The 25,954-nt window shown below is 66.7% G+C and overlaps 2 protein-coding genes across 2 annotated transcripts in view; both read left to right on the forward strand.

Moving 5' to 3' along the window:
* LOC137466668 (neurexin-2-like) overlaps positions 1-19,850 on the forward strand; it is a 50,089-nt gene extending 30,239 nt beyond the window's left edge. The window contains 11 exon segments of the mRNA XM_068178359.1: positions 406-525; positions 1,188-1,512; positions 2,131-2,321; positions 3,076-3,249; positions 3,676-3,795; positions 10,049-10,230; positions 10,776-10,947; positions 12,425-12,514; positions 14,358-14,677; positions 15,077-15,155; positions 18,918-19,850. Of these exon segments, the coding sequence (XP_068034460.1) occupies positions 406-525; positions 1,188-1,512; positions 2,131-2,321; positions 3,076-3,249; positions 3,676-3,795; positions 10,049-10,230; positions 10,776-10,947; positions 12,425-12,514; positions 14,358-14,677; positions 15,077-15,155; positions 18,918-19,651 (2,507 nt within the window). The 3' untranslated portion in view covers positions 19,652-19,850.
* A 446-nt stretch (positions 19,851-20,296) lies between these two features.
* Positions 20,297-25,240, forward strand: LOC137466666 (FERM domain-containing protein 8-like). The gene is made up of 10 exons (XM_068178357.1): positions 20,297-20,473; positions 20,922-21,080; positions 21,491-21,592; positions 21,665-21,723; positions 21,862-22,028; positions 22,363-22,551; positions 23,162-23,285; positions 23,360-23,542; positions 24,017-24,221; positions 25,090-25,240. Exons 1-10 carry the CDS (start codon positions 20,416-20,418, stop codon positions 25,215-25,217), a joined length of 1,374 nt encoding a protein of 457 aa, XP_068034458.1. The 5' UTR covers positions 20,297-20,415; the 3' UTR covers positions 25,218-25,240.
* The last annotated feature ends 714 nt before the right edge of the window (positions 25,241-25,954 follow it).

Consider the following 25,954-nt stretch of genomic DNA (forward strand, 5'->3'; position numbering starts at 1 on the left):
CCCTGGTGTCACCGGTGTCCCTGATGTCACCGGTGTCCCCAGTGTCACTGGTGTCCCTGATGTCACCGGTGTCCCTGGTGTCCCTGGTGCCACTGATGTCTCCAGTGTCACCGGTGTCCCTGGTGTCCCCAGTGTCCCTGATGTCCCCAGTGTCACCGGTGTCCCTGATATCCCTGGTGTCCCCGCTGTCCCTGATGTCACCAGTGTCCCTGATATCCCCGGTGTCCCCGGTGTCCCTGATGTCCCCAGTGTCACCGGTGTCCCTGATGTCACCGGTGTCCCTGATATCCCCCGGTGTCCCTGGTGTCCCTGGTGTCCCTGATGTCCCCAGTGTCACCAGTGTCCCCGGTGTCCCCTGGTGTCCCTGATGTCACCCGGTGTCCCTGGTGTCCCCGCTGCCCCCAGGCAAGGGCCCTGAGACGCTGTTCGCGGGGCAGCGGCTGGATGACAACGAGTGGCACTCAGTGCGGGTGGCCCGGCGCGGGCGCAGCCTCCAGCTCGCCGTTGACAACGTCACCGTCGAAGGTGACACCGTGGGGACGGGGCGGGGGGACCTTTGCCTGGGCTCTGGGGGTCACCGGGCGGCTCAGGTCCATGGGAACATGGTCAGTGGGGCTGCAGGTCTGTGGGACAGGGATGAAGGTCCATGGGACGGGGATGAAGGCCTATGGGAACATGGATGAAGGTCCATGGGACAGGGATGAAGGTCCATGGAACAGGGATGAAGGTCCATGGGACGGGGATGAAGGTCCATGGGGGATCAGGGATGAAGGTCCATGGGACGGGGATGAAGGTGCATGGGAACATAGTTAAAGGTCCATGGGAACATGGATGAAGGCCCATGGGACAGGGATGAAGGTCCATGGGAACATGGATGAAGGCCCATGGGAACAGGGATGAAGGTCCTTGGGACAGGGATGAAGGTCCTTGAGGACAGGGATGAAGGTCCTTGGGACAGGGATGAAGGTCCATGGGTTCAGAGATGAAGGTCCATGGGACAGGGATGAAGGTCCATGGGAACATGGATGAAGGTCCTTGGGGACACGGGTGCATGGGGACAAGGTGACCAGCCCTGTGAGGACACTGCACACTGCCTGGAGGTCCATGAGACCCACGGCCCATGGCGCGGTGGCACACGCCAGCCCTCGGGCTCCCGGTGCCACCCCCGTGCCCCCCACGTCCCCCAGGACAGCTGTCGGGCTCGCAGGCCGTGGTCCCATCCAACTTCCTGGGCCACCTGAGCGGGCTGGTGTTCAACGGGCTGCCCTACCTGGACCTGTGCCGCGACGGCGACATCAGCTCCTGCGAGCTCAACGCCCGCTTCGGCCGCCGCGCCATCGTGGCCGACCCGGTGGCCTTCGGGGGCCGCGGCTCCTACGTGGCGCTGGCCACGCTCCAGGCCTTCGCCTCCTTCCACCTCTTCTTCCAGTTCAAGACCACGGCGCCCGACGGCCTCATCCTCTTCAACGGCGGCAGCGGCTCCGACTTCCTGGTCGTTGAGCTGGTCAAGGGGTGAGGGGGACACCGGGGGGACGTCCTGGGGACCTCAGAGATCTTGGGGACACCAAACCCCTGCTGGGGAGCTCAGGGCTCTTCACAGATCTTGGGGACGCCTGTGGGGTCCTTGGGGATCTCATGGAGCACCTGGGGAGCTCAGAGACCACCTGGGACATGTTGGGGGTCCCGGGGACTTTAGGGACATCCTGGGGACTTTGGGGACCTCCAGGGGATGTCAGAGACCATCTGGGACATGTGGGAGGTCCTGGGGACCTCCTGGGTGCCCTGGGATCACCAGGGGGGCCCTGGGGACCCCGTAACCCCCCTGGGGACCTTCTGAACCTTTTCCGACCTTGGGACCCCCTCAGGGACCCCCCCCACCCCATGGTGCCCACCCAGCCTTAGGCTCCACCCCTATGGCTCAAGCTCCTCCTCCTGGCTCAGGCCACGCCCATAACGACCACACCCAACTGTGGCCACACCTCCACCATTGGCCACACCCCCGGCCCAGTTACATTCCCTGTATTTGGGGGGTGGGGTCCCTTTTTCCCTTTCCCAGGTGAGCCCCCGCCCTCAGGTGAGTCCCCCTCCTCTCCCGAGGCCACGCCCCACGAGGCCACGCCCCCTTTCCAGGTACATCCACTACGTGTTCGACCTGGGCGAGGGCCCCTCGCTCATGAAGGGCAACTCGGAGCAGCCGCTGCACGACGGGCGCTGGCACGAGGTGGCCGTGGCACGGGAAGGGGGGGCCCTGCACGGGCTGCGCGTGGACGGGAGACCCGTGACCCAGCACGGGCAGGGCGCCCGCGGGCTGCAGCTCAAGGGTGAGACCCGGGGCACACCTGGGACACACCTGGGGACAGCTGGGGCACACCTGGGATCACCTGGGACACACCTGGGATACACCTGGGATACACCTGGGACACACCTGGGACACACCTGGGATCACCTGGGATCACCTGGGACACACCTGGGATACACCTGGGACACACCTGGGACACACCTGGGATACACCTGGGATACACCTGGGACACACCTGGGATACACCTGGGATACACCTGGGATCACCTGGGTACACACCTGGGATACCCCTGGGATACACCTGGGATACACCTGGGACACACCTGGGACACACCTGGGATCACCTGGGACACACCTGGGATACACCTGGGATACACCTGGGATACACCTGGGATACACCTGGGATCACCTGGGACACACCTGGGATACACCTGGGATACACCTGGGATACACCTGGGATCACCTGGGGACACACCTGGGTGACACCTGGGGGAGGGCACAGGTGTGGGGATGGTCCCGGGGTGGATGGGAGGGGTCACCCCAGTGGGGTCCCACGGGGGTGTGTCCCCTCACCCCTTGAGTGACCCCCCCAGTGTCCCCCAGGTGTCCCCTGGGTGCACCCGGACATCGAGGGTGGGGAACAATGGGACATTGGGGGGAGCCTCCCCCATGGGCGATCCCCCCCAGTTCGGGGGGCTCATCCCGAAGCTGTTATGGGGTGCGGACAGAGCGGTCGGTGCCCCCCAGGTGACCCCCCACCCCCCGTGCCCCCCCCAGGTGAGCTGTACGTCGGGGGGGTCAGCCCGGGGCTCCTGGGCCGCCTCCCGCGGCTCGTGGCCTCCCGGGGGGGCTTCCGGGGCTGCTTGGCCTCGCTGGACCTGAACGGGCGCCTGCCCGACCTGCTGGGGGACGCCCTGAGACGCGTGGGGGACGTGCGGAGGGGCTGCGACGGTGAGAAACGGGGGGGCCCGGGGGGGGCACGGGGGTCTGGGGGCTGCAGAATGTGGGGGATGTGCAGGGGGGGCTGGGACTGTGAGAATTGGGGGGCACTGAGGGGGCTGAGGGGGCACAGGGGTCTGGGGGTACAGGGATATGGGGGGGGAGGGGGCACAGGGGTCCGGGTGTGTCTGGGGCTTTTTTCGGGGTGTCTGTGAGTTTTCCAAAGGGTTAATGGGGTGCACGGGTGGGCAGGGGGGGCACAGGGGGGGCACAAGGATGTATTTGGGGGTACCCAGCCCCCGGTGGAGAGAACACAAAGGTGGGGGGGGGGGAGAGGAGGGGATTTAGGGCCACAAAACCCCACGGAGAGACCCCCCGTGGCCGGGGCCGGGTTTGGGGGAGCCTCGGGGGGGTCCCCACGAGCCCGGTGCCCCCCAGGCCCCAGCACGACGTGCGCCGAGGACTCGTGTGCCCACGGGGGCGTTTGCCTGCAGCAGTGGGACGGCTTCACCTGCGACTGCAGCATGACGGCCTTCGGGGGGGCCGGCTGTGCCGAGCGTGAGTGGGGGGCCAGGGGGGCTTGGGGGGCCAGGGTGGGTTGGGGGGCTCAGGAAGGCTCAGGGGGGCAGCTGTGTCCAGTTTGAGTGGGGGGCATGAGGGGATTTGGGGGCACAGAGGGGATTTGGGGGGGTCAGGGGCCTTAGACGAGCGGCTGTGCCCAGTTTGAGTGGGGGGCTCAGGTGGATTTGTGGGGGCTCCGGCGGATTTGGGGGGGCTCAGAGGGGATTCGGTGGGCTCAGAGGAGTGGCCGTGCCCAGTGTGAGTGGGGGGCACAAGGGGATTTGGGGGCTCAGGGGGATTTGGGGGCACAGAAGGGATTTGGGGGGCACAGAGGGGTGGCCATGCCCAGTTTGAGTGGGGGGTTCAGGCAGATTTGGGGGGCACAGAGGGGCACGGGTGGCTCAGGGGGACACGAGGGGACACACAAGGGGCTCAGGGGCCCCAGGGTGGGGGACACCCCACACCGGGGGGAGCCCAGAACCCCCAGGAGCGAGCAGAGGGGGCAGGTGGCCCTTGTCCCTCGGAGGGGACCCGCGTGTCACTCGCTCTGGGGGGGTGTGTGTGGCTGTGTGACCCCCCCCCCCCCCACGGGGGACAAGTGTCCCTGGCTGAGGTGGCTCCGTCCCTTCCCGTGTGCCCCCGTGGCCCTTAAGGAGGGCAGGTGGCAGCGTGGGTGTCACCCGTGCCACCTGTGCCACCTGTGCCACTCATGTCACCCGTGTCACCTGTGCCACTCATGTCACCCGTGTCACCTGTGCCTCTCATGTCACCTGTGCCTGGCACGAGGGTTGCGTGTCCCCCCAGGGCTCCCGCACGAGGGACACGAGGGACACGAGGGACACGAGGGACACGAGGGACATGTGTCCCTGACCCGGCGTGGCTCTGTCCCCTGCCCGAGGGCTCCGTGTCCCCACGGCCCCTAACGAGGGGCAGGTGGCAGCACGTGGGACACCTGTGTCCCTCACGGGGGGGCCCTGTCCCCCCCTGTCCCCCCCGTGTCCCCCGCTGTCCCCCTCCCCCTCCAGGTGAGTCCCAGGCAGCGCCGGCCCCCGCCCCACACCTGACCGGGGACACGGGGGGTGGGGTCGGGGCCGCTCCGTGGGGCAGGACGTGGCTCACGGTGTCCCCGTGGGGCAGGACAGGCTGTGGGGACACCGCAGCGGGGGTGGCACTGCCGAGGGGCCGGGCCCCGCCGTGGGGCACGGGGACAGCTCCGTGTGGGGCTCTGTGGGTCACGGGGGGGCTCTGTGGGGGCTCCACGGATCCCCGCGGGGCGGCCCTGACCCCCGGTTTTCCCCCATTGTCCCCGTGGGGTCCCCGCGGGTGGCCGTGGCTCCGGGGACACCTCCGTGGCTCGCCGTGGGGCGGCCCTGGGGCTGCCGCGACCCTCCCGGGGGCTCTGTGGGGCTCCCCCTCCCCCCGCCGGGGGGTCCGTGGGTTCCCCCTCGTGGGTCGCGCGTGGCCCCTCCCCCCCGGCCCCTCCCCCCGCCCCTCCCCCGCCCCCGCCCCTCCCGCTGCAGCAGCCGCCGCCGCCGCCGCCGCCCCACGGCCGCCCGCGCCCACCGCCCCACGGCCCCGCCGCCCCACGGCCCCGCCGGCCCCACGGCCCCGCCGGCCCCACCGACCCTCCGGCCCCACCGCGCCGCCGCCGCCGCCCAGGCCAGAGCTCCCCGGCACAGCCCCCGCTTCATCCCCGCCGCCATCCTCATCCTCATCCCCATCCTCATCCCCATCCTCATCCTCAGCCTCCCGCAGCCCCCGGCCCCCGCCCCACACCGCCCATCCCCCCCCCCCCCACCGCCCCACATCGCCCCCCTCCCCCCCCCCGCTCCATCTCCCCCCTCCCGCATCCCCCTCCTCCCCCCTTCCCGGCCCCACATCGCCCCCCCCCCCATTCCCCAGCCCACCCGCATCGCTTCTGCCCCACATCCCGCACCCCCATCCCCCCCCGGCCCCCCCTCCTCGCTCCCACCCCACATCCCGCACCACCCACCCCCCCCCCATTTCCCAGCCCCACATCCCCTCCCCGAGCCCCCCCCCCCGGACCATGCTCGACCCCCTCTGAGCGCCCCCCGCGCCCCCCCCGCCCTGGCCCCCCCCGCCCCGGGGCCCCCCCGCGCCCCCCCCCCGCATGCGCTGAGCCCCGGGGGGGGGATCCAGACCCCCCGCGGGGGGGGCGCTCGGGACCCCCCGGCCCCGCAGCCCAGGGGGGGTCGGGACCCCCGGGGCCCTTTGGGGGCGCCGCCGCTTTTTTAGGGGGGGAGCCGCCCCCCCCCCAGCCCCATTTTGGGGACATTTGGGCCCCCCCAGCCCTGATCGAGGGGGAGATTCGGGCGATTCCCCCCCCCCCCCCCAGCCCCATTTTGGGGGATTTGGGCGCCCCCCCGGCCTCATTTCAGGGGATTCAGCTCCCCCCAGCCCCTCTTGGGGTGATTGGAACCCCCCGGTTCTATTTTAGGGGATTTGCCGCCCCCAGCCCCACCGAAGGGGGGAATTGGCCCCCCCGGCCCGATTTCGGGGGGGGTTGGGGTTTCTCAGGGCCTCCCCCAGCCCCATTTTTGGGGTGAGCCAGGGCCCCTCCCCAGCCCCGTGGGTGGATTCTGGGGGGGGGGGATTCGGAGACCCCCCCCCAGCCCTTGTGGGGTGACCCAGGGCCCAGGTTCGGGGGGATTTAGGGTTTCCCCAACTTCACGTTGGGTTGAGCTGGGACTGCCCCCCCCCTCCCCATTTTTGAGCTGATTTGAAGCCCCCCCCATCCCAATTTTGGGCTCAGGATCCTCCCCCAGCCCCATTTCGGGGTTCAGCACCCCCCTAGACCCTCTTTTGGGGCACAACCCCCCCCTCAAACCCCATTTTAGGGGTCAAGAACCCCCCGGGGCCTCATTTTGGGGCACAACCCCTCCTCTCACCACCTCCCCCCCATTTTGGGGCTCAGTCCTTCCCAGACCCCCCCTTTTGGGGCTTTCCCTCTCCCTTCCCCCCCATTTTGGGGTCTCACCTTCCTCCCTCCCCCCTTTTGGGGACGCCCCCCTCCCTTCACCCCTCATTTGGGAACCACCCCCTTCATTTGGGGGCTCCCCCCCCCTTATCTGAGGACTCCCCCATCCTCTTTTCCATCCATTTTGGGGGTCCCCTCTCCCTCCCCACCTTCACCTCCAATTTGGGGGCTCCCCCCTCTCCTTCCACCCCCCCCTGATTTGGGGGCTCCCCCCTCTTTGTTCACCCCCCCGATTTGGGGGCTCCCCCCTCTCCTTCCCCTCCCCAAATCCGGGGGCTGCCCCATCTCTCCCCCCTCCCTCCATCTCCATCCGGGGGCTCCTCCCCCCATTTGGGGTCCCCCTCGCCGGGGTCCCCCCGGCGCTGCCGGATGGGGGGGGGGCCGCTGAGGGGCCGATGGGGGGCCGGGGGGGCCCCGGGGCGCTGGGGGTGCTGGCGCTGGGGGTGCTGGGGGTGCTGGGGGTGCTGGTGCCCCCCGCCCGCCCCGCCCGCGTCTCCTCCAGCCTCTCGACCACCCACCACGTGCACCACTTCCACGGGCGGCACGGCACGGCGCCCATCGCCATCAACCGCGCGCCCTTCCTCACCCGCGGGCACCACGGTGAGCCCTCATCATCCTCATCCTCATCCTCACCTTCCTCACCATCCTCATCCTCATCCTCATCCTCACCTTCTTCATCATCCTCATCCTCATCCTGCCCACTGCCGTCAACTGCACGCCCTTCCTCACCCGCGGGCACCATGGTGAGCCCTCATCATCCTCATCCTCATCCTCACCTTCCTCATCATCCTCATCCTCATCCTCATCCTCACCTTCCTCATCATCCTCATCCTCATCCTCACCTTCTTCATCATCCTCATCCTCATCCTCATCCTGCCCACTGCCGTCAACTGCATGCCCTTCCTCACCTGCGGGCACCACGGTGAGCCCTCATCATCCTCATCCTCATCCTCACCTTCCTCATCATCCTCATCCTCATCCTCACCTTCTTCATCATCCTCATCCTCATCCTCATCCTCACCTTCCTCATCATACTCATCCTCATCCTCATCCTGCCCACTGCCATCAACTGCATGCCCTTCCTCACCTGCAGGCACCACAGTGAGCCCTCATCATCCTCATCCTCAACCTCGCCTTCCTCATCATCCTCATCCTCAACCTCACCTTCCTCATCATCCTCATCCTCATCCTCATCCTCATCCTGCCCACTGCCCTCAACTGCATGCCCTTCCTCACCCATGGGCACCACAGTTAGCCCTCATCATCCTCATCCTCATTCTCATCATCCTCATCCTCACCTTCCTCATCCTCCTCATCCTCATCCTGCCCACTGCCATCAACCGCGCGCCCTTCCTCACCCCACGGGCACCACGGTGAGCCCTCATCATCCTCATCCTCATCATCATCATCCTCACCTTCCCCATCCTCCTCATCCTCCCCATCGCCATCAACCTCACGCCCTTCCTCACCTGCGGGCACCACAGTGAGCCTTCCTCATCCTCTTCATCATCATCCTCATCCTCACCTTGCTCATCATCATCCTCCTCATCATCCTCATCATCACCCTCATCCTCATCCTCCTCATCCTCCCCATCAACTGCGTGCCCTTCCTCACCCACGGGCACCACAGTGAGCCCTCATCAACGTCCTCATCATCCTCTCCTTCCTCATCATCCTCACCTTCCTCATCATCCTCATCCTCACCATCCTCATCCTCCTCATCTCCATCCTTTCCATCCTCCCCATCACCATCGACCACGTGCGCCATGGTGAGCCTTCATCATCACCCACACCATTCTCATCCTCCTCATCCTCCTCATCTTTATCCTCATCCCACTCATCATCACCTTCCTCATCCTCATCCTCCCCATTGCCATCACCTGCACACCCTTCCTCACCAATGGGCGCCACGATGAGCCTTCATCACCCTCACCATCATCACCTTCATCCTCCTCCTCCTCCCCATGGCCATCCACCAGCCCTTCCTCACCCACAGCCAGCTCAGTGAGCCTTCATCACCCTCCTCATCAACCTTCCCTCTCCTCCTCCTCACAGAGACCCCAAAACCCTCATCATCATCATCATCATCATCCTCTTCCTCAGGCTCAGGCTCCTTCAACCTCCTCTTCACAATGACAGGGACACAGATGGCCTTCCTCCCCCTCTTCCTCCTCCTTCTCCTTCACTTCCTCCTCCCCCTCCTCCTCCTCACTGCCTTGGGAACCTGGGACAGCCTTCATCCTCCCCCTCTTCCTCTTCCTCCTCCTCCTCCCGCTCACACACACCCAACCCCCTCCTCCTCCTCCTCCCAGGAACTCCAGCCAGCCTTCCTCCTCCTTCTCCTCCTTCTCCTCTTCCTCCTTCTTCTCACCCACCTCCTCCTCCCCAGCTGCTCGCGGGTACTTCAGCCTGGCCTTCCTCCCCCTCCTCCTCCTCCTCCTCCTCCCCTGTCACCTCCTCTTCCTCCTTCTCCTCCTCCTCACTGCCTTGGGAGCCTGGAACAACCTTCCTCCCCATCTTCCTCTTCCTCCTCTGCCTCCTCCTCCTCCTCCTCCTTCTCACCTTCCTCCCCTCCCTCCTCCTCCTCCTCCTCCCCGCACACTGGGGCCGGGCGGGGTTTGGGGGGGCCCGTGTGGGGTCCACGCTGCGTCCGCGTCCCTGCACAGGCGTGTGCTTGGCTGCTTTGGGCTGGTTTTGGGGTGCTCTGCGATGGTTTTGGGTGTATTTGGGTTTTTTTGGGGTGTTTTGGGATGGTTTGGGGTTTTTTGGGTGTTTTTGGCTGTTCTGGGTGCCTCTCGGGTGTGTTTGCAGGTTTGTGCACCCTGAGCCCTCGTGCAAGGCCATGGAGGGGGGAGGACAAGAGGGACCCCCAAACGCCAGGGGGTCCTGATGGTCCCACAGCCCCTCCCCCAAATTCAGAGGTGCCCCCCCAGGTCTCGGAGCTCTCCCCGTTCCTCGGGGTCCCCCACGGATGCCATGGACCCCCCCCAAGTTCAGGGGTCCCCATGAACGCTGGGGTTCCCCCACCCCCAGATTCCGGCTCACCCCCAAACTCGGGGGTCCCTCCTGGGCCCCCCCACGTGCCCAAATTCCAGGGGGTCCCCCTGCACTAAGGGTCTCCCCCAAACCCTGGGACCCCCAAATTCAGTGCTACCCCCTCCCCGCAAACCCCTGAGCTCCCCCCAGATCTGGCTCCCCCCAACCCCCCTCCGCTTGCCCCCCTGACCCCCCGTTTTTCTCTCCCCCCCCCAGCGGGCACCACTTACATTTTCGGCAAGGGGGGGGCCCTGATCACCTACACGTGGCCCCCCAATGACCGGCCCAGCACCCGCGCTGACCGCCTGGCCCTGGGCTTCAGCACCCGGCAGCGCGACGCGGTGCTGCTGCGCGTGGAGAGCGCGGCCGGGCTCGGAGACTTCCTGCAGCTCCACATTGTAAGGGAGGGGGCAAAAAAATTGGGGTACGGGGGTGCTGGGGGGGGCAGGGGGTGCAGGGGATCTTCAGGAGATCTCCGGGGGTTCCTGGATTTGGCGATTTCCTGCAGCTCTGCATCATAGATTAAGGGTTGGGGGGGTTCATGGGGGTCCTGGGGAGGCCAGGGGGATTTGGGGGTGCTGGGGACTCCTGGTCAAGGCCTGGTTTGGTGACGTCCCGCAGCTCCACAGCAGAAGAGGGGACAAAATTGGGGTGCAGGGGGTTTAATGGGGGTCCTGGGGGGCTCCAGGGCTTCCTGCTAAGGGCTGGATTTGGTGGCATCCTGAAGCTCTGCAGGAGGGGAAAAAATTGCGGTCCAGGGAGGGTTTGGGGGTACGGGGGGGGCTCTGTGCCTTCCCGTTAACAGCCAGATTTGGTGATTTCCTGCGTCGTGAGAGGAGCCAAAATTGGGGGGCAGGGGGGGCTGGGGGCCATTACCTGGGGGAAGGGGGCTGTCCGTCCGTGGGACAGGTACCCACCGGTGCCCCCCGTGCCCACCCTGCAGGTGCAGGGGGCCGTGGGGGTCCTGTTCAACGTGGGCACCGAGGATATCGCGCTGGAGGAGCGGGGGGCGGCCGTCAGCGATGGGCGCTTCCACGTCGTCCGCTTCACGCGCAGCGGCGGCAACGCCACGCTCCAGGTGGACGGCGGCCCCCTGCACGAGCGCTACCCGCCAGGTACCCCCCGCCACGCCCCGGGCACCCCAGGGCCCCTAGAGACACCCCCAGGTATGGCCCAGGTGTTCCCCAGGGTTCCTACAGACCCTACAGGTGTTCCCCAGGTACCCCCAGGGCTCTTACAGACCCCCCAGGTACCCCCAGATACCATTCAGGGCTCCCACAGCCACCCAAGGGACACCCCAGGTGTTTGGGGACACCCCTATGGCACCTTGAGACACCACAGGGGTACCCCTGGGACACCCCAGGGCACCTCAGGGTGCTCAGGGACACCCTGGGACACCTCTATGGCACCTATGGGGACCCCAGGGCACCCCTGGAGCACCCAGAGCCTCCCCAAGCCCCCCATGGCACCTTCGGACACCCCAGGGTCACCCCAGGTGCTTGGGGACACCTCAGAGCCCCCCCCTAACGAGGGCACTAATGAGGCAGCGCTAACGAGGGGTCCCACGGCCACCCCCCACCCCTCCCCCGCTAATGCCCCCCTAAAGGCCACATAAACCCCCCCGAGGGCCAACCCCACCCCCCCCATCCCCGGTGACACCATGGCCAGGGCTGGGGACATCAGCAGGGGCGTCATGGCTGTGGGGACACTGATGGTCACACCGTGGTCACGGCGTGGTGGCACCAGTGGTGACATGATGGTTGTGCCACCGTCCCACCATGGTGGCACTGGTGGTGACGGATGGTGACACTGATGGTGACACTGTGGCGATGCCGATGGTGACACCCATGGGCTCACACCCCGATGGCGCTGACAGTGACGCCACCGTCCCACCATGGTGACATTGATGGTGACACCGTGATCCCATCATGGTTGACACTGATGGTGACACCGATGGCGCCACGAGTGATGAGGTCACGGTCCCACCATGGTGACATTGATGGTGACAGCAATGGCCAGACCACAGTCCCACCATGGTGACATTGATGGTGACACCAAGAGTGCCACTAATGATGACACCATGCTCCCATCTTGGTGACACTAATGATGCCACAAATGATGAGGCCACAGTCCCACCATGGTGATGCTGATGGGGACACCAATGGCAAGGCCACGATCCCACAACAGTGACACCAACGGTGCCACTGAGACCACGGTCCCATCTTGGTGACACCAACGATGCCATTGAGACCACGGTCCCATCTTGGTGACACCAACAACGCCACTGAGACCACGGTCCCATCTTGGTGACACCAACGGTGCCACTGAGACCACGGTCCCATCTTGGTGACACTGATGATGCCACTGAGACCACAGTCCCATCTTGGTGACACCAACGATGCCATTGAGACCACGGTCCCATCTTGGTGACACTGATGATGCCACTGAGACCACGGTCCCACCACAGCGCCGCCGACGGTGACACCGCCGTGACGCCACCGCCGATGCCCCCCCCCCCCCCGGTGCCAGTCCCTGGCGGTGTCCCCGTGCCCTGCCCCGTGTCCCCGTAACGCTCTTCTCCTCCCTCCGAAGGCAGCGGGGACAGCGAGCGGCTGGCGCTGGCGCGGCAGCGCATCCCCTTCCGCCTGGGGCGGGTGGTCGATGAGTGGCTGCTTGACAAAGGTAACGGCAGCGAGCGCCCCCCACACCTGGGCACCCCCCACACCTGGGCACCCCCCACACCTGGGCACTCCCCACACCTGGGCACCCCGCTGCGGCCAGGACCCAGAGATTTTGGGGTCCCAGGTGTCTGGAACCCACTGATTTGGGGAGTGTCTGGGACCCCCAGCACCTGGAGGCTCCCACACCTGGGCACCACCACACCTGGGCACCCCGGAATGTGGGGACTCAGGTGTGCAGGACCCACCTGTTTGGGGTCCCAGGTGTTCGGGGATCCCGGCATTTGGGACCCCGATATTTGGGGGTTGCAGCACCTGGGCCCCACAGGTGTCCAGCAGCCACGTCCCAGAGGACCCTGTTGTCCAGGGACCCCCAGGTGTCCGGGGGAGGGAGCCCAGGTATTGGGGGAGGGGCCAGCCCCTGCCCCGCCCCCTCATTACCTGGTTAAAGGGATGCTAACGCACCTAACGGCCCCCCTAAACCGCGCTGAGCCCAGAGCCCCCCTAAAGCCGCATAAACCCGCTAAACCCCCTAACCCGCACCTGCCCAGCGACTGCCCGGGGCCGGGGCTGCGCCAGGTGTGCACAGGACAGGTGTGCACCAGGTGTGCACCATGGCTGGGGCGTGCGCCAGGTGTGCACAGGACAGGTGTGCACCAGGTGTGTGCAGGACAGGTGTGCACCGTGGCTGGGGTGTGCACCAGGTGTGCGCAGGACAGGTGTGCACCATGGCTGGGGCGTGCGCCAAGTGTGCGCAGGACAGGTGTGCACCAGGTGTGTGCAGGACAGGTGTGTACCAGGTTGGGGCATGCACCAGGTGTGTGCCTTGGCACCGGGTGTGCACAATTCAGGTGTGCATGAGGACAGGTGTGCACCAGGGCAGGTGTGCAGCAGGTGTCCACGAGGACAGGTGTGCACCAGGTGTGCAGCAGGGCCAGGTGTGCGTGAGGAAGGCGCACAGGTGTGTCTGCCCTGCAGGTGTGCACAGGAGCCGCCCCAGCCTCGCACGCCCCTCGCACGCCCCGGCCCCGCCCAGGCACGGCCCCTGCCCCTCCCTCCCGCCCCAAATGACCCAAAATTGGCCGAATTGAGCCCGAGCGGAGCCGGGGGCCGGGGGGGGCGTTGGGGTCCCTTTAACTGCCCGGGGGGGAGGGGGGTGGGGGTGCGAGGGGTGTGGGGAGAGGGGGGCAGGGCTGCTCCTCTTGCGAGGCACACCCAGGTGTGCCCCAGGTGTGCGGGTGAGGGTGGGGAACGGTGGGAGTGGGCGTGGCAGGGTGAGGCAGGTGGGGCAGTGTGGGGCGTGCCAGGTGTGCCAGGTGTGGGGATAAGGCCGTGCCAGGTGTGCCAGGTGTGCAGCTGCCTTGTCATCCATGGGACTGTGTCAGGGTGACAGTGTCAGGATGAGCCAGGTGAACCAGTGCCAGGTGTGCCAGGTGTGCCAGGTGTGCGAGCCCCCCCCTCCATCCCTGGGGGATGTGTGAGTGACAGTGACAGTGTCAGGGTGAAGGTGTTGAGGTCGCAGTGTCGGTGACATCAAGGTAGCACAGGTGAGCCAGGTGTGCCAGTACCAGGTGTGCCAGGCCCCTCCATCATCCCCCCAGCTGCCCCTCTCCACCAGCCGGGGGGATGTGTAGGGATGAGGTGACAATGTCAGGGCAGTACAGGTGACACAGGTGAGCTGGTACCAGGTGTGTCAGCCCCCCCTCTCCCCCCCAGGCTCTCCACCAGCCGGGGGGGATGTGTAGGGATGAGGTGACAATGAGGTGACAATGTCGGGGTAGCACAGGTGGCACAGGTGAGCCGGTACCAGGTGTGCCAGGTGTGCGAGCCCCCCCTCTCCCCCCCAGGCCGGCAGCTGACCATCTTCAACAGCCAGGCGCGCGTGCGGGTGGGGGGCCGGGACCGCGGCCGCCCCTTCCAGGGGCAGCTCTCGGGGCTCTACTACAACGGGCTGAAGCTGCTGGCGCTGGCGGCCGAGGGACACCCCCGTGTGCGGCTCGAGGGGGACCTGCGGCTCGTGGGGGACCCCCCCCCGCCCCCCGCGCCCCCCGGCGCTACCCCCGCGCCCCCCGACATGGCCACCACCATCATGGAAACCACCACCACCATGGCCACGACCACCACCCGCCGCGGGCGCTCGCCCACCCTGCGCGACACCGTCGCCCAGGTAAAGCGGGGAGGGAGGGGAAAGGGGGTCTGGGGGGGTAAATATGGTGGGGGGGGGGTTGGGGGAGAGGGGGCACTGGGATGGTAAATGGGGAGTGGGGAATTGTGGGGGGGGGGGGGCTACGGATTGAGGGTGGGTCCTCCCAAGGACAGGGGATGGGGGAGGGGGGTATGCAGGGAATTTGGGGGAGGATGGGGGGGTTCCAAGGGCCGCGTATAGGGGGAGGGGGCTCTGTGGGAGGGGCAGGTATGGGGAGACCCCAGAAAGGGGCTGGAGGGGCCGTCCCGAACACCTGGGTGCGCTCAGGTGACCCCTGACACCCCTCCCCGGGCCCTGGGGGGAGGTGGGGAAAGTTTGGGGGTCCCCAGGCCCATGCTGACCCCCCCGGTGTCCCCCCAGAACACGGACGATCTGCTGGTGGCCTCGGCCGAGTGTCCGAGCGATGACGAGGACCTGGAGGAGTGTGAGCCGGGCACAGGTGGGTGCTGCTCCAGGGCCCCGGGCACGCGTGTGTGACACGGCCTCGCACACGCGTGTGACACGGCCGCAGAGCCCGGGGCTCTCCCCCACCCCCCCCCAGCGGGGGTGAGACCCCCGCACAGGTGTGGGGGTCTGCACACGCACAGGTGTGGTGGGGCGGGGGTGTTGCACACGCGTGTGAGCAGGGAACATGCCAGGCTGCTCACGGCAGGGGGACACGCGGGTACGGGAGCTGCTCACACACCTGGACAGGTGCGCACACACACCTGGACAGGTTCACACACAGACACACACACACACACACCTGGACAGGTGTGCTCGCACAGACACACACACACGTGGACAGGTGTGCACACACAGATACACACACACCTGGATAGGTGTGCTCGCACAGACACACACACACACCTGGATAGGTGTGCTCGCACAGACACACACACACGTGGACAGGTGTGCACACACAGATACACACACACCTGGACAGGTGTGCTCGCACAGACACACACACACACACCTGGACAGGTGTGCTCGCACAGACACACACACACGTGGACAGGTGTGCACACACAGACACACACACACCTGGACAGGTGTGCACACACAGACACACACATACCTGGAAGGGTGTGCACACATAGACACACACACACACCTGGACAGGTGTGCACACACAGACACACACACACACACACCTGGACAGGTGTGCTTGCACAGACACACACACACACATGGACAGGTGTGCACACACAGACACACACACACACACACACCTGGACAGGTGTGCTTGCACAGACACACACACACACACCTGGACAGGTGTGCTCACACAGACACACACACACACACCTACCTGGACAGGTGTGCTTGCACAGACACACACACACACCTGGACAGGTGTGCACACACAGATACACACACACCTGGACAGGTGTGCACACACAGACACACACACACACACCTACCTGGACAGGTGTGCTTGCACAGACACACACACACACCTGGACAGGTGTGCACACACAGATACACACACACCTGGACAGGTGTGCTCACACAGACACACACACACACACACCTGGACAGGTGTGCTCACACAGACACACACACACACACACACACCTGGACAGGTGTGCTTGCACAGACACACACACATGTGGACAGGTGTGCACACACAGACACACACACACACACCTGGACAGGTGTGCACACACAGACACACACACACCTGGACAGGTGTGCACACATAGACACACACACACACACACCTGGACAGGTGTGCTCGCACAGACACGCACACACATGGACAGGTGTGCACACACAGACACACACACACCTGGACAGGTGTGCTTGCACAGACACACACACACACACCTGGACAGGTGTGCACACATAGACACACACACACACACACACCTGGACAGGTGTGCACACATAGACACACACACACACACACACCTGGACAGGTGTGCACACACAGATACACACACACACCTGAACTGTTCACACACACACCTGTATAGGTGTGCACATACACACACTGACACACCTGCACAGACACACACCCACCTGTACTGTTCACACACACCTGCACAGGTGCGCACATCTGTACTGTGCACACCCAACACCTGGACAGGAGCTGCTCACACACACACAGGCACAGGTGTGCACACACACCTGAACTCACACTCTCACACCTGCCCCACAAACGCAGCCCCCCCGCACACCAAGGTGCCCCCCTTGGCACGCCCATGTGTCCCCCTTGCACACGCATTCCCACCTGTGGCCCCGCCCCTCACCTGCACAGGTGTTCCCGCCCATTCCGAGCACACACCTGAGCCCGGGGGCCATGCAAGCCCCGCCCTCATCCCCCCGCTTCCCTGACGGACAGACACTCGGACATTCGGACACTTGGACACCCGGACGGACAGGGAGGACCCCCTGGGGTCTGGGGTCATCCCGTGTGACACTGTCACACCTGCGCTGCCACCAGGACCTCAGCAAGGACCCTCCCCCATCCCCAGTGTCACACGGTGACACCCCCTGGACACCCCGGGTGTCACCCGGACACCGGAGACCCCCTGGACACCTGGGGCCTCACCTGGCACCACAGGTGTCACCTGGACACCCAGGTGTGTCCCTCCCTGGCACCCACAGGTGTCCCCCCGGACATCTGCGTGCCCCCCGGACACCTGGGTGTCCCCCACAGGTGTCCCCAGGTCACTCTGGTCCCCCAAGACCCCACTTGTGGGGGAAGGGCAGCAGCGGTCAGGGGAAGGGGGGAGGAACGGGGGACAGACGGACGGACGGTGGACGGACAGTGGATGGACAGTGGATGGACAATGGACTCTGGATGAACGATGGACAGTGGTCTGTGGATGGAGGGATGGAGGGACAGACGGATGGATGGATGGATGATGGATGGATGGATGATGGATGGATGGATGAGTTTGAGGCTGGCCAGATCCAGGGATGGACGGATGGACACACAGATCGATTTTGGTTTGGACGGACGGACACATGGATGGGTGGATCCATGGAGAACTGGACAGGTGGATGGACAGATGGGAACACGGATAGGTGGATGGACACAAGGATGGATGGATGGATGGATGGATGGACGGATGGACAGATGGATTTAAGGCTGGCAGGATGGACACAGGGATGGCCAGCTGTAGGTCAGGGCAGAGGGACAGATGGACAGACAGATGGATCAGTGAACACATGGATTCAAGAATGGATGGAACCATAGACAGATGGACACATGGATCAGGATTGGATGGACTCAGCTGGGTTTAGGGATGGCTGGATGGACTCAAGGATAGATGGATGGATGGACAGATGGATGGATGGATGGACGGATGGATGGACAGATGGATGGACGGATGGATGGATGGATGATGGATGGATGGATGATGGATGGATGGATGGATGGATGATGGATGGACGGATGGATGGATGGATGATGGATGGACAGATGGATGGATGGATGATGGATGATGGATGGATGATGGATGATGGATGGATGATGGATGGATGGATGGACAGATGGATGGACGGATGGATGGATGGATGATGGATGGATGGATGATGGATGATGGATGGACGGATGGATGGATGGATGATGGATGGATGGATGGACAGTTGGATGGACAGATGGATGATGGATGGATAATGGATGGATGGATGGACAGATGGATTCAAGGATCCATGGATGGATTTAGGGATGGACAGATTATGGATGATGGATGGATAGACAGATGGATGGATGGACGAATGGATCCAAGGCTGATGGCCAATGGCCGGTGGCTGATGGCCGGGGGCCGGTGGCCAGTGGTGGCCGGCGGTGGCCGGGGCCGGCCGGGGCCGGGCGCTGGCGCCGCAGGGGTGGCCGCGGCACCTTCTCACCGAGTGTCTCTTCTCTTCTTTTCTTTTTGTTCTTTTTTTCTCTTTTTTCTCTTTCTCTCGTTTTTTGTGTGCTTTCCCTTCCTTCCTGCAATTTCTTTTTCCTCCACGCTAAAATCACCCGGCCCCATCCCGCGATGTAAGTTGACGGCAGCGCCGCGGTTTGCTCTTAAAAACAAAAAACCGAGAAAAAAAAAAAAAAAAAGTAGCGGAATTAGCTAAAAATGCAGAAAAAAAAAATAACCTAGAGCGGAGCTGGCGCGGAGGCGGCCGGAGGCGGCGGGGGGGGGGTCGGGGGGCGCAGCGGGGCGCGGCGGCGGGGGCTGACGGGGGTCTCCCCGTCCCCTTTCTGTCTCCGCAGGCGGGGAGCTGGTGCTGCCGGCGTCCCCGGGCCCCCCCGCGCCCCCCGCCGCCCCCCGCGCCCCCCCGGGCTGCGGCCCCGACTGCGACGAGCCCTCGGGCTTCGCCTCGGGGGAGGCGGCGGACCCCGACCCCGACCCCGGCCACGCTCCCGGCCCCGAGCAGCCGCCGGCCGACGACGAGGACTTCGCGGGGCTGGGGGGCGGGGGGAGCCCCGAGGCCGCCGCCCCCCCGGCGGCCACGGCCGCGCCCCGCGGCGCCGGGACCGAGCCCACGGTGGCGGGCGCGGCTCCGCCCGGGCTGGTGCCGGCGGGCGAGCGGCACCCGCGGGAGGGCGCGGGCGGGGGGCGGCGCGGGGGGGGCTCGGCGCCTCCCGTGACCCGGCGCCCCCCCGTGCCCCCCACAGCCGCGCCCGGAGCGGTGGAGGTGGTGCGGGAGGCGGGCGGCACCACCGGCATGGTGGTGGGCATCGTGGCCGCCGCCGCGCTCTGCATCCTCATCCTGCTCTACGCCATGTACAAGTACCGCAACCGCGACGAGGGCTCCTACCAGGTGGACCAGAGCCGCCACTACATCGGGGCCGCCCCCGCCGCGCCCGGGGGGGGCCCAGGAGGGGCCCCCGGTGCCGCGTCCCCGACCCCGCCCGCCGGGACCCCCAAGGAGAAGGCGGCGGCCGCGCCCCCCAAGGCGCCGGGCAAAGCGCGGCGCAACAAGGACAAGGAGTATTACGTGTGAGGGGGGGGGTCTCCACGCGTGTCCCCCGACCCCCCCCGCCGCCACCCCCGGGGGGATGTCACCTGCCCGCCCCGCCGACCCCGCCGCAGCGGGGGCGCCTCTGTGGTCTCTCTCTCTCTCTCTGTGTGTGTGTGTCCCCCCCCGACCCCGCCGCGGGAACCGGGTGGGCGGCGCGCGGGGAGGGGGCGCGGGGGGCGCGCGGAACCCCCCCGCGTGGGGTGTGGGATTTCCCCCCCCCCCCCCCGAGAGGGGCGCGGGACCCCCCCCTCAACCGCCCCCCTTCCCAACCTCGGATCGGTTTTTTACCGCCCCCCCCCTCGCCCCCCTCCCCGGGTATTTCTTTGGGTTTATTTTTTAATTTCGAGAGCCCCGATTGGCGTCGGGACCCCGCGGAGTCCTGCCGGGACCCCCCCAAAAGCCGCCCCGAATCCCTCCGAGCCCCCCCCGGGCCGCCCCCCGCCGCGCACAGAGGAATACACGGTTCTATACTTCGTACAGCGGCTCCGCCTCTTCCTGCGCCGCCCCCGGGACCCCCCGAATCCGCCGGGACCCCCCAACATCCCCCCGGGGGGATCCCGGCCCTCCCCTCCGCCAGGGGGCGCCGCCCCCCCCCTGGACCCCGCCTTCACGCTGACGTCACCCTGGCGGCCCCGCCCCCTCCGCCCACCCGTGACGCTTCCGCCCCGCGCGCGGCACCGGCGCGAGCAGCGCGCGGAGCCGTGACCCCGCGGTGACCCCACGGTGACCCCTCCGTGACCCCGCTCATGGACGGGGAGGGGGAGGCGGAGGGGGAGGGCGCGTCCGCCCTGCCGGGCGCTGCCGGTGAGGGGGCGGGGCCACAGGAGGGGGTGGGACGCTGAGTCCGGGTGTGGGCGTGGCCGTGGGACCCCCGTGGGTGGGGGGCGTGGGTCTCTTTGGAGGGCTTGAGACCCCCGGGGGGGCGTGGGACCCTTCGGAGGATGCTCTGGGGGAGGGCGTGGCCGTGGGACCCCCGTGCGTCCTTTGGGTGTGTCCCGGTGGGTGTGTCAGTCTGGGGGCGGGGATCCCGGGGGAGCTTTGGGGGTCCCGAGTGGGTTCGGCGGGGGTCTCACTCTCCCCGTTGCCCCCAGCCCTGTTGTACCTGCCGGACGGGTCGGAGCTGTGTCAGTGCGGGGGTGGTTGTGGGGCGGTGCGGGGGTCCTGGGGGATGTGCGGGGGTCCCGGGGGATGTGCGGGGTCCCGGGGGATGTGCGGCGGTCCCGGGGGGTCTCACGGCCCCCGTTGCCCCCAGCCCTGCTGTACCTGCCGGACGGGTCGGCGCTGCCGCTGCCGCTGGAGCCGCCCCCGGGCCCCACGGCCGCGGAGCTGCTGCGCCGCCTGCAGGGGGCGCTGCGCCTCCCGCCCGCCGCCGGCGACGCCCTCGCGCTGTGGTTGGGGTCGGAGCTGCTCGGTGAGGGGGGGACGGGGGGGACATGGGGGTACAGGGGGACATGGGGGGACAGGGGGACATGGACATAGAGGGGACACGGACATGGCGGGGTCACAGCTCACGCTGTTGCTGGGGTTGGAGCTGCTGTGGTTGGAGGACGGGGGGGACATGGTGGGACACAGGGGGACATGGGGGGACAGGGGGACACAGAGGGGAAATGGGAACATGGGGATATGGGGGGTCGTGGGGTCACAGCTCGGTTGTGAGCGGAGCTGCTCGTTCTGGAGGGGACATTGGAGGGTCCCATGAGGGACAGGGAGACGGGAGGATCTCCCTGGAGGATGGAATGGGGGGGTCCCTGTGCCCGTGGGGGTCCCCGTGGGGCTCTCTGCGGGTCCCCGAGTGGGTGCCAGCCCTGTGTCCCCCCCCAGAGGTGCAGCTGAAGCCGCGGCACCGACCCCTGCGCCTGGTCCGGCACTGGCCGGAGCTGCTGCTGCGCTTCAGCCTCGGCTCGCCCGCGGCCATCGCCCAAGGTGAGGGGTGGGGGGTCCTGTTGGGGGCGGGAGGGCCCCCTCGAGGGTCCCACTGACCCCCTGCCCCCCCAGATGAGCCGTGTCTGCAGCTCCGCAGGAACGTGTTCTTCCCTAAGAGCCGCGAGCTGGAGGTGAGCGGGGCACACGGGGGTCCCCAGTGTGGGGGGATCTATGGGAGGGGGACAGGGGGGACACGGGGGGATGCAGGGTGGGGTCTGCGGTGGTTTAGGGGTGTCTCTGTGTGATCGGGGGGTGTCTGTGGGTCCCAGCTGCAGGAGGAGGAGCTGCTCCGGTTGCTCTATGAGGAGGCGCGGGAGCAGCTGAGGGGGGGGCGCTACCCCGTGGACCCCCCCGAGGCGGCCGAGCTGGGGGGGCTCAGCTGCCGCCTGCGCCTGGGGCCCTTCGAGCCCGGCCGGCACACGGAGCTCAGCCTGCGGTCAGCACCGGCCGGACCCTGCCCGCGGGACCCCTGCCCATGGGACCCCCGCCCGTGGGAACCCCTGGGATTCCCTTTGGGACCCCACCCAGAACCACCCTGGGGCATCCCCCGCGACTCCCCACGGGATCCCCTCCACCTGGGAGCCAATCCCTGCGGGACCCCCCCTCACTTGGGACCCACCCATGGAAACCCCCTTCAGGACCACCCCTCCCCACGGGGCCCCCATCTCCTGGCCACACGGTACCCCCTGACCCCCATGTTCCGCCCGTGCCCCTCTCGGTCCCCGTGTGACCCCCGCTGACCCCCGGTGTCCCCCCGGTGTCCCCCGCAGGCCGCTGCTGGGGGAGCTGCTGCCGCCGGGTCCTCCGGCCCGCTGGGGGGCGCTGTTCCGTCGCTCGCGCGAGCCGGGCCCCGCCCAGCGGCTGCTCGAGGCGTTCGCGCGTGCGCCGGGCCCCGAGGCGCCCCCTGCCGGATTGTACCGGGACTTCCTGCGCCGCTGCCACGCCCTGCCCGGCTACGGGTGAGGGGGGCGGGGGGACCCCGGTTAGAGACCCCCAGGGGGCACCCCAAAAGGGACACCCCCAATGGGGCAATCCCCCTGGGACACCTCAATGGCACGTCCCAAATGGGACACCCCCCATGGGACATCTCCCCACTTAGAGACCCCCAGGGGACACCCCCCATGTGACACCCCACTGATGCCCCCAGACCCTCGGGGAACCTCACAAAGACCCCTCCCCGGGACCCCTGAAGACCTAAGGAACACCCCCAGGCACCACCCAGAAACCCCCAGATTGACGGGGAGCCCCCCCAGATTACCAGGGAGCCCCAAAAGAACCCCCTGTGCCCCCACCCTGCCCCCCAGAGACAAAAAAATTAGCCCCCCAGGGGCTCTCCCAGGTACCCCCCAATATCTGAGCCCCACAGACTCCCCCAGACCGACAGTGACCCCCCCAGGACTCCATCTAGACCCCCAAGTTCCTCGGTATCCAGGTCCCGAGGGATCCCCCCCAACTTCGTGATGCCCCCCCCCAAGTGACCCCACACTGCACCTGGGGACCCAGGAATTTGGAGGGAAGCAGAATTTGGGTTTTGGGGGTGACCCAGGTGTGTCCCACCCCCCCCTCCAGGTGTGCCTTCTTCCCGGGAGCCATTGAGCGGCCATCGGGGGGGCTGCTGGGCCGCGGGGGGCTGCGCCCCGTCAGCGTGGCCGTGGGGCTCGAGGGGGTCACCATCATTGACCCCCGCCAGAAGGTACTGGGGGGGGTCTGGGGGGCAGGATGGGGGTCAGGGGGGCACGGTGGGTGACCCCCGCCCCGTGCCCCCAGCACGTGCTGCTGTCCCTGACGTACCCCGAGCTGTGCTGGGAGCTGGTCGGGGCCGTGGGGCAGGACGGGGACCCCACGGGGCAGGATGGGGACCCCGCGGAGCCCCCCCAGCTCTGGCTCGAGTTCGACGGGGACCACGAGGGAGCCCCCGTGAACCGACTGCTGCGGGTGTTCTCCCCACAGGTGCGACCACGGGGCAGGTGGGAGGCCCTGGGGAGGGAATTTGGGGGGAGCAGGGGGACGGTTTGGGAGCACTTTAGGGGGCAGCTGGGTGGGGTCCCTGGGGGATCTGTTTGGGGCTGGTTTGGGAATCCTGTGAGGGTCAGTTTGGGGGTGCTGGGGAACAGTTTGGTGTCAGTTTGGAGGCCCCAGGTGTGGGTTTGGGGGTCCTGGGATGACCCCAGGGGTGTTGCTTTGGGTATCCCTAGGGTATGCAAGGAGGTCGGCTTGGGGGTCTCTGGGCTGGATTTGGGGGTCCCTGGCGGGGTCCCAGAAGGGTTTGGGGGTGCCTGGGGTGGGTTTGTAAGTACTGGGGAAGTTTCCAGGGGGGCGTCCTGGGGAGGGGGGGGTTTGGAGGGTTCCCGGGGAGGGTCCCGGGGGTTTTGGGGGTCCCTTGGGGGCTCGGCCTGGTGCCGCCCGCGCTGACAGCGCCCCCAGGCGGAGCTGATGAGCGCCCTCATCGAGTGCTGCATCGAGCTGGGCGGGGCGGCCCCGCCCACCGAGGAGCAGGCCCCGCCTTCCGCCGCGGCCGAGGCCACGCCCCCCGAGCCGGCCGGCGCGCGCGGCGCCCCCTTGCGGCGGCAGCAGAGCGTGACCCGGCCCCGCCTGCAGCGCCTCGCGACCATCGACTACGTGCGGGAGGGTGCGACAGGCGACAGCGGCGACAGCGGGGACACGGGGGACATCTGGGACATCAGGGATATGGGAGACATCCGGGACATGGGGGACGCGGGGGACATCTGGGACATGGGTGACATCCGGGACACGGGGGACATCTGGGACATCAGGGATATGGGGGACATCCGGGACATGGGGGATGCGGGGGACATCTGGGACATGGGCGACATCCGGGACACAGGGGACATCCGGGACATCAGGGATATGGGGGACATCCGGAACATGGGGGACGCGGGGGACATCTGGGACATGGGCGACATCCGGGACACGGGGGACATCTGGGACATCGGGGACATCTGGGACATCAGGGATATGGGGGACATCTGGGACACGGGGGACATCTGGGACATCAGGGATATGGGGGACATCAGGGACATGGGGGACATCTGGGACACGGGGGACATCTGGGACATCAGGGATATGGGGGACATCTGGGACACGGGGGACATCTGGGACATCAGGGATATGGGGGACATCAGGGACATGGGGGACATCTGGGACATCAGGGACATGGGGGAGATGGGGGACATCAGGGACATGGGGTTACAGGGGGACATGGAGACACACACACACAGAGCTTCTGGAGGGGGTAGGGGACATGTGGTCAAGGAGGAGGGGGACACAGGAGCATCCAGCGGACAGGGAGGGCGGTCACAGGGACATGGGGGACAGGGTGGCGGTGGACCTTGGGGGGATATGACGAGCAGGGGGCACAGGGGACAGGGTGGTCTGGGGGAACATGGCGGGAGGGGGAATTGGGACACCCAGGGGTGGTGGCACAGGGGAGCCCGAGGCGGTTCCTGCCCTAAATCCCACCCCAATGTCCCCCCCAGGTCAGGAGCTGCGGCGGGTGAAGCCCCCCCGGCGCTCGGTGTCCTTCTTCAGCCGCGGGGGGGCCGGGGGTGGCTCCTACAGCCCCGTGGCGGGGGGCACAGGGGGAGCCAGCTCCGAGCAGGGCTGAGCCCCCCCGAGCCCCCCAAACCCCTCCCAGCTCTGACTGGGAGCACTGGGAGCCGCCGGGACCTCCCCCTCTTTGTACGCACCCCCCCCAATAAACTGCACTGCCCCCCCCCCTCCGCCCCCTCTCCCCAGGCAGGGTTTGATGGAATTTGGGGCTTTTTGGGGCAAATCGGGGTCGATTTGGGGCTAATCCAGAGCAGTTTGAGGCAGTTTGGTACCAGTTTGGGGATGATTCAGGGTGGTTCGGGGCAGATCAAAGCTGATTCAGGGTGGTTTGCGACTTATCTGGGGTGTTTGGGGCTAATTCATGGCAGTTTTGAGCTAGTTTGGGATATTTGGGGCCGATTTTGGATAATGTGGGACGTTTTCCAGCAAGTTCCTGGGGGGTCTGAGGCCACTTTAGTGGAGTTGAGACATTTTGGGGCCAGTTCTGGGGGATTTGGGGCCTATTCCAGGCAGCTTGGGGTCCATTCAGGGGGCTTTGGGAAGAGCCGCAGCAGTTTGGGGCCAGTTCTAGGGGGTTTGGGGCCAGTTCCGGGGGGTTTGTGGCCAACGTAGCCAAATGGCGGCGCCACGTGACAGCGGCCATTTCGGGCTGGGGACTCGGGGCCACGCGTGTGTCACGCGTGTCACGCGTGTCCCCTCTGTCAGGGGCTTCTGTGTTGTAGGGAGTCCCCCTCATTAGCACCAACGAGACCTTTGGGACAAATTCCACCGTTTTTGGGGCAAGTCCTGGTG

Source organism: Anomalospiza imberbis, unplaced genomic scaffold (assembly GCF_031753505.1).
Source record: "Anomalospiza imberbis isolate Cuckoo-Finch-1a 21T00152 unplaced genomic scaffold, ASM3175350v1 scaffold_385, whole genome shotgun sequence".
In the NCBI taxonomy this organism is placed as follows: Eukaryota; Metazoa; Chordata; class Aves; order Passeriformes; family Viduidae; genus Anomalospiza; species Anomalospiza imberbis.

Excerpts from the sequence above, each read along its gene's own strand:
- LOC137466666 (XM_068178357.1), top strand. The coding sequence starts at position 20,416 with ATGGACGGGGAGGGGGAGGCGGAGGGGGAGGGCGCGTCCGCCCTGCCG. Across the intron at positions 21,724-21,861 it reads CTAAGAGCCGCGAGCTGGAG|CTGCAGGAGGAGGAGCTGCT; the intron begins GTGAGCGGGGCA and ends TGTGGGTCCCAG. Across the intron at positions 23,286-23,359 it reads TCATTGACCCCCGCCAGAAG|CACGTGCTGCTGTCCCTGAC; the intron begins GTACTGGGGGGG and ends CCGTGCCCCCAG.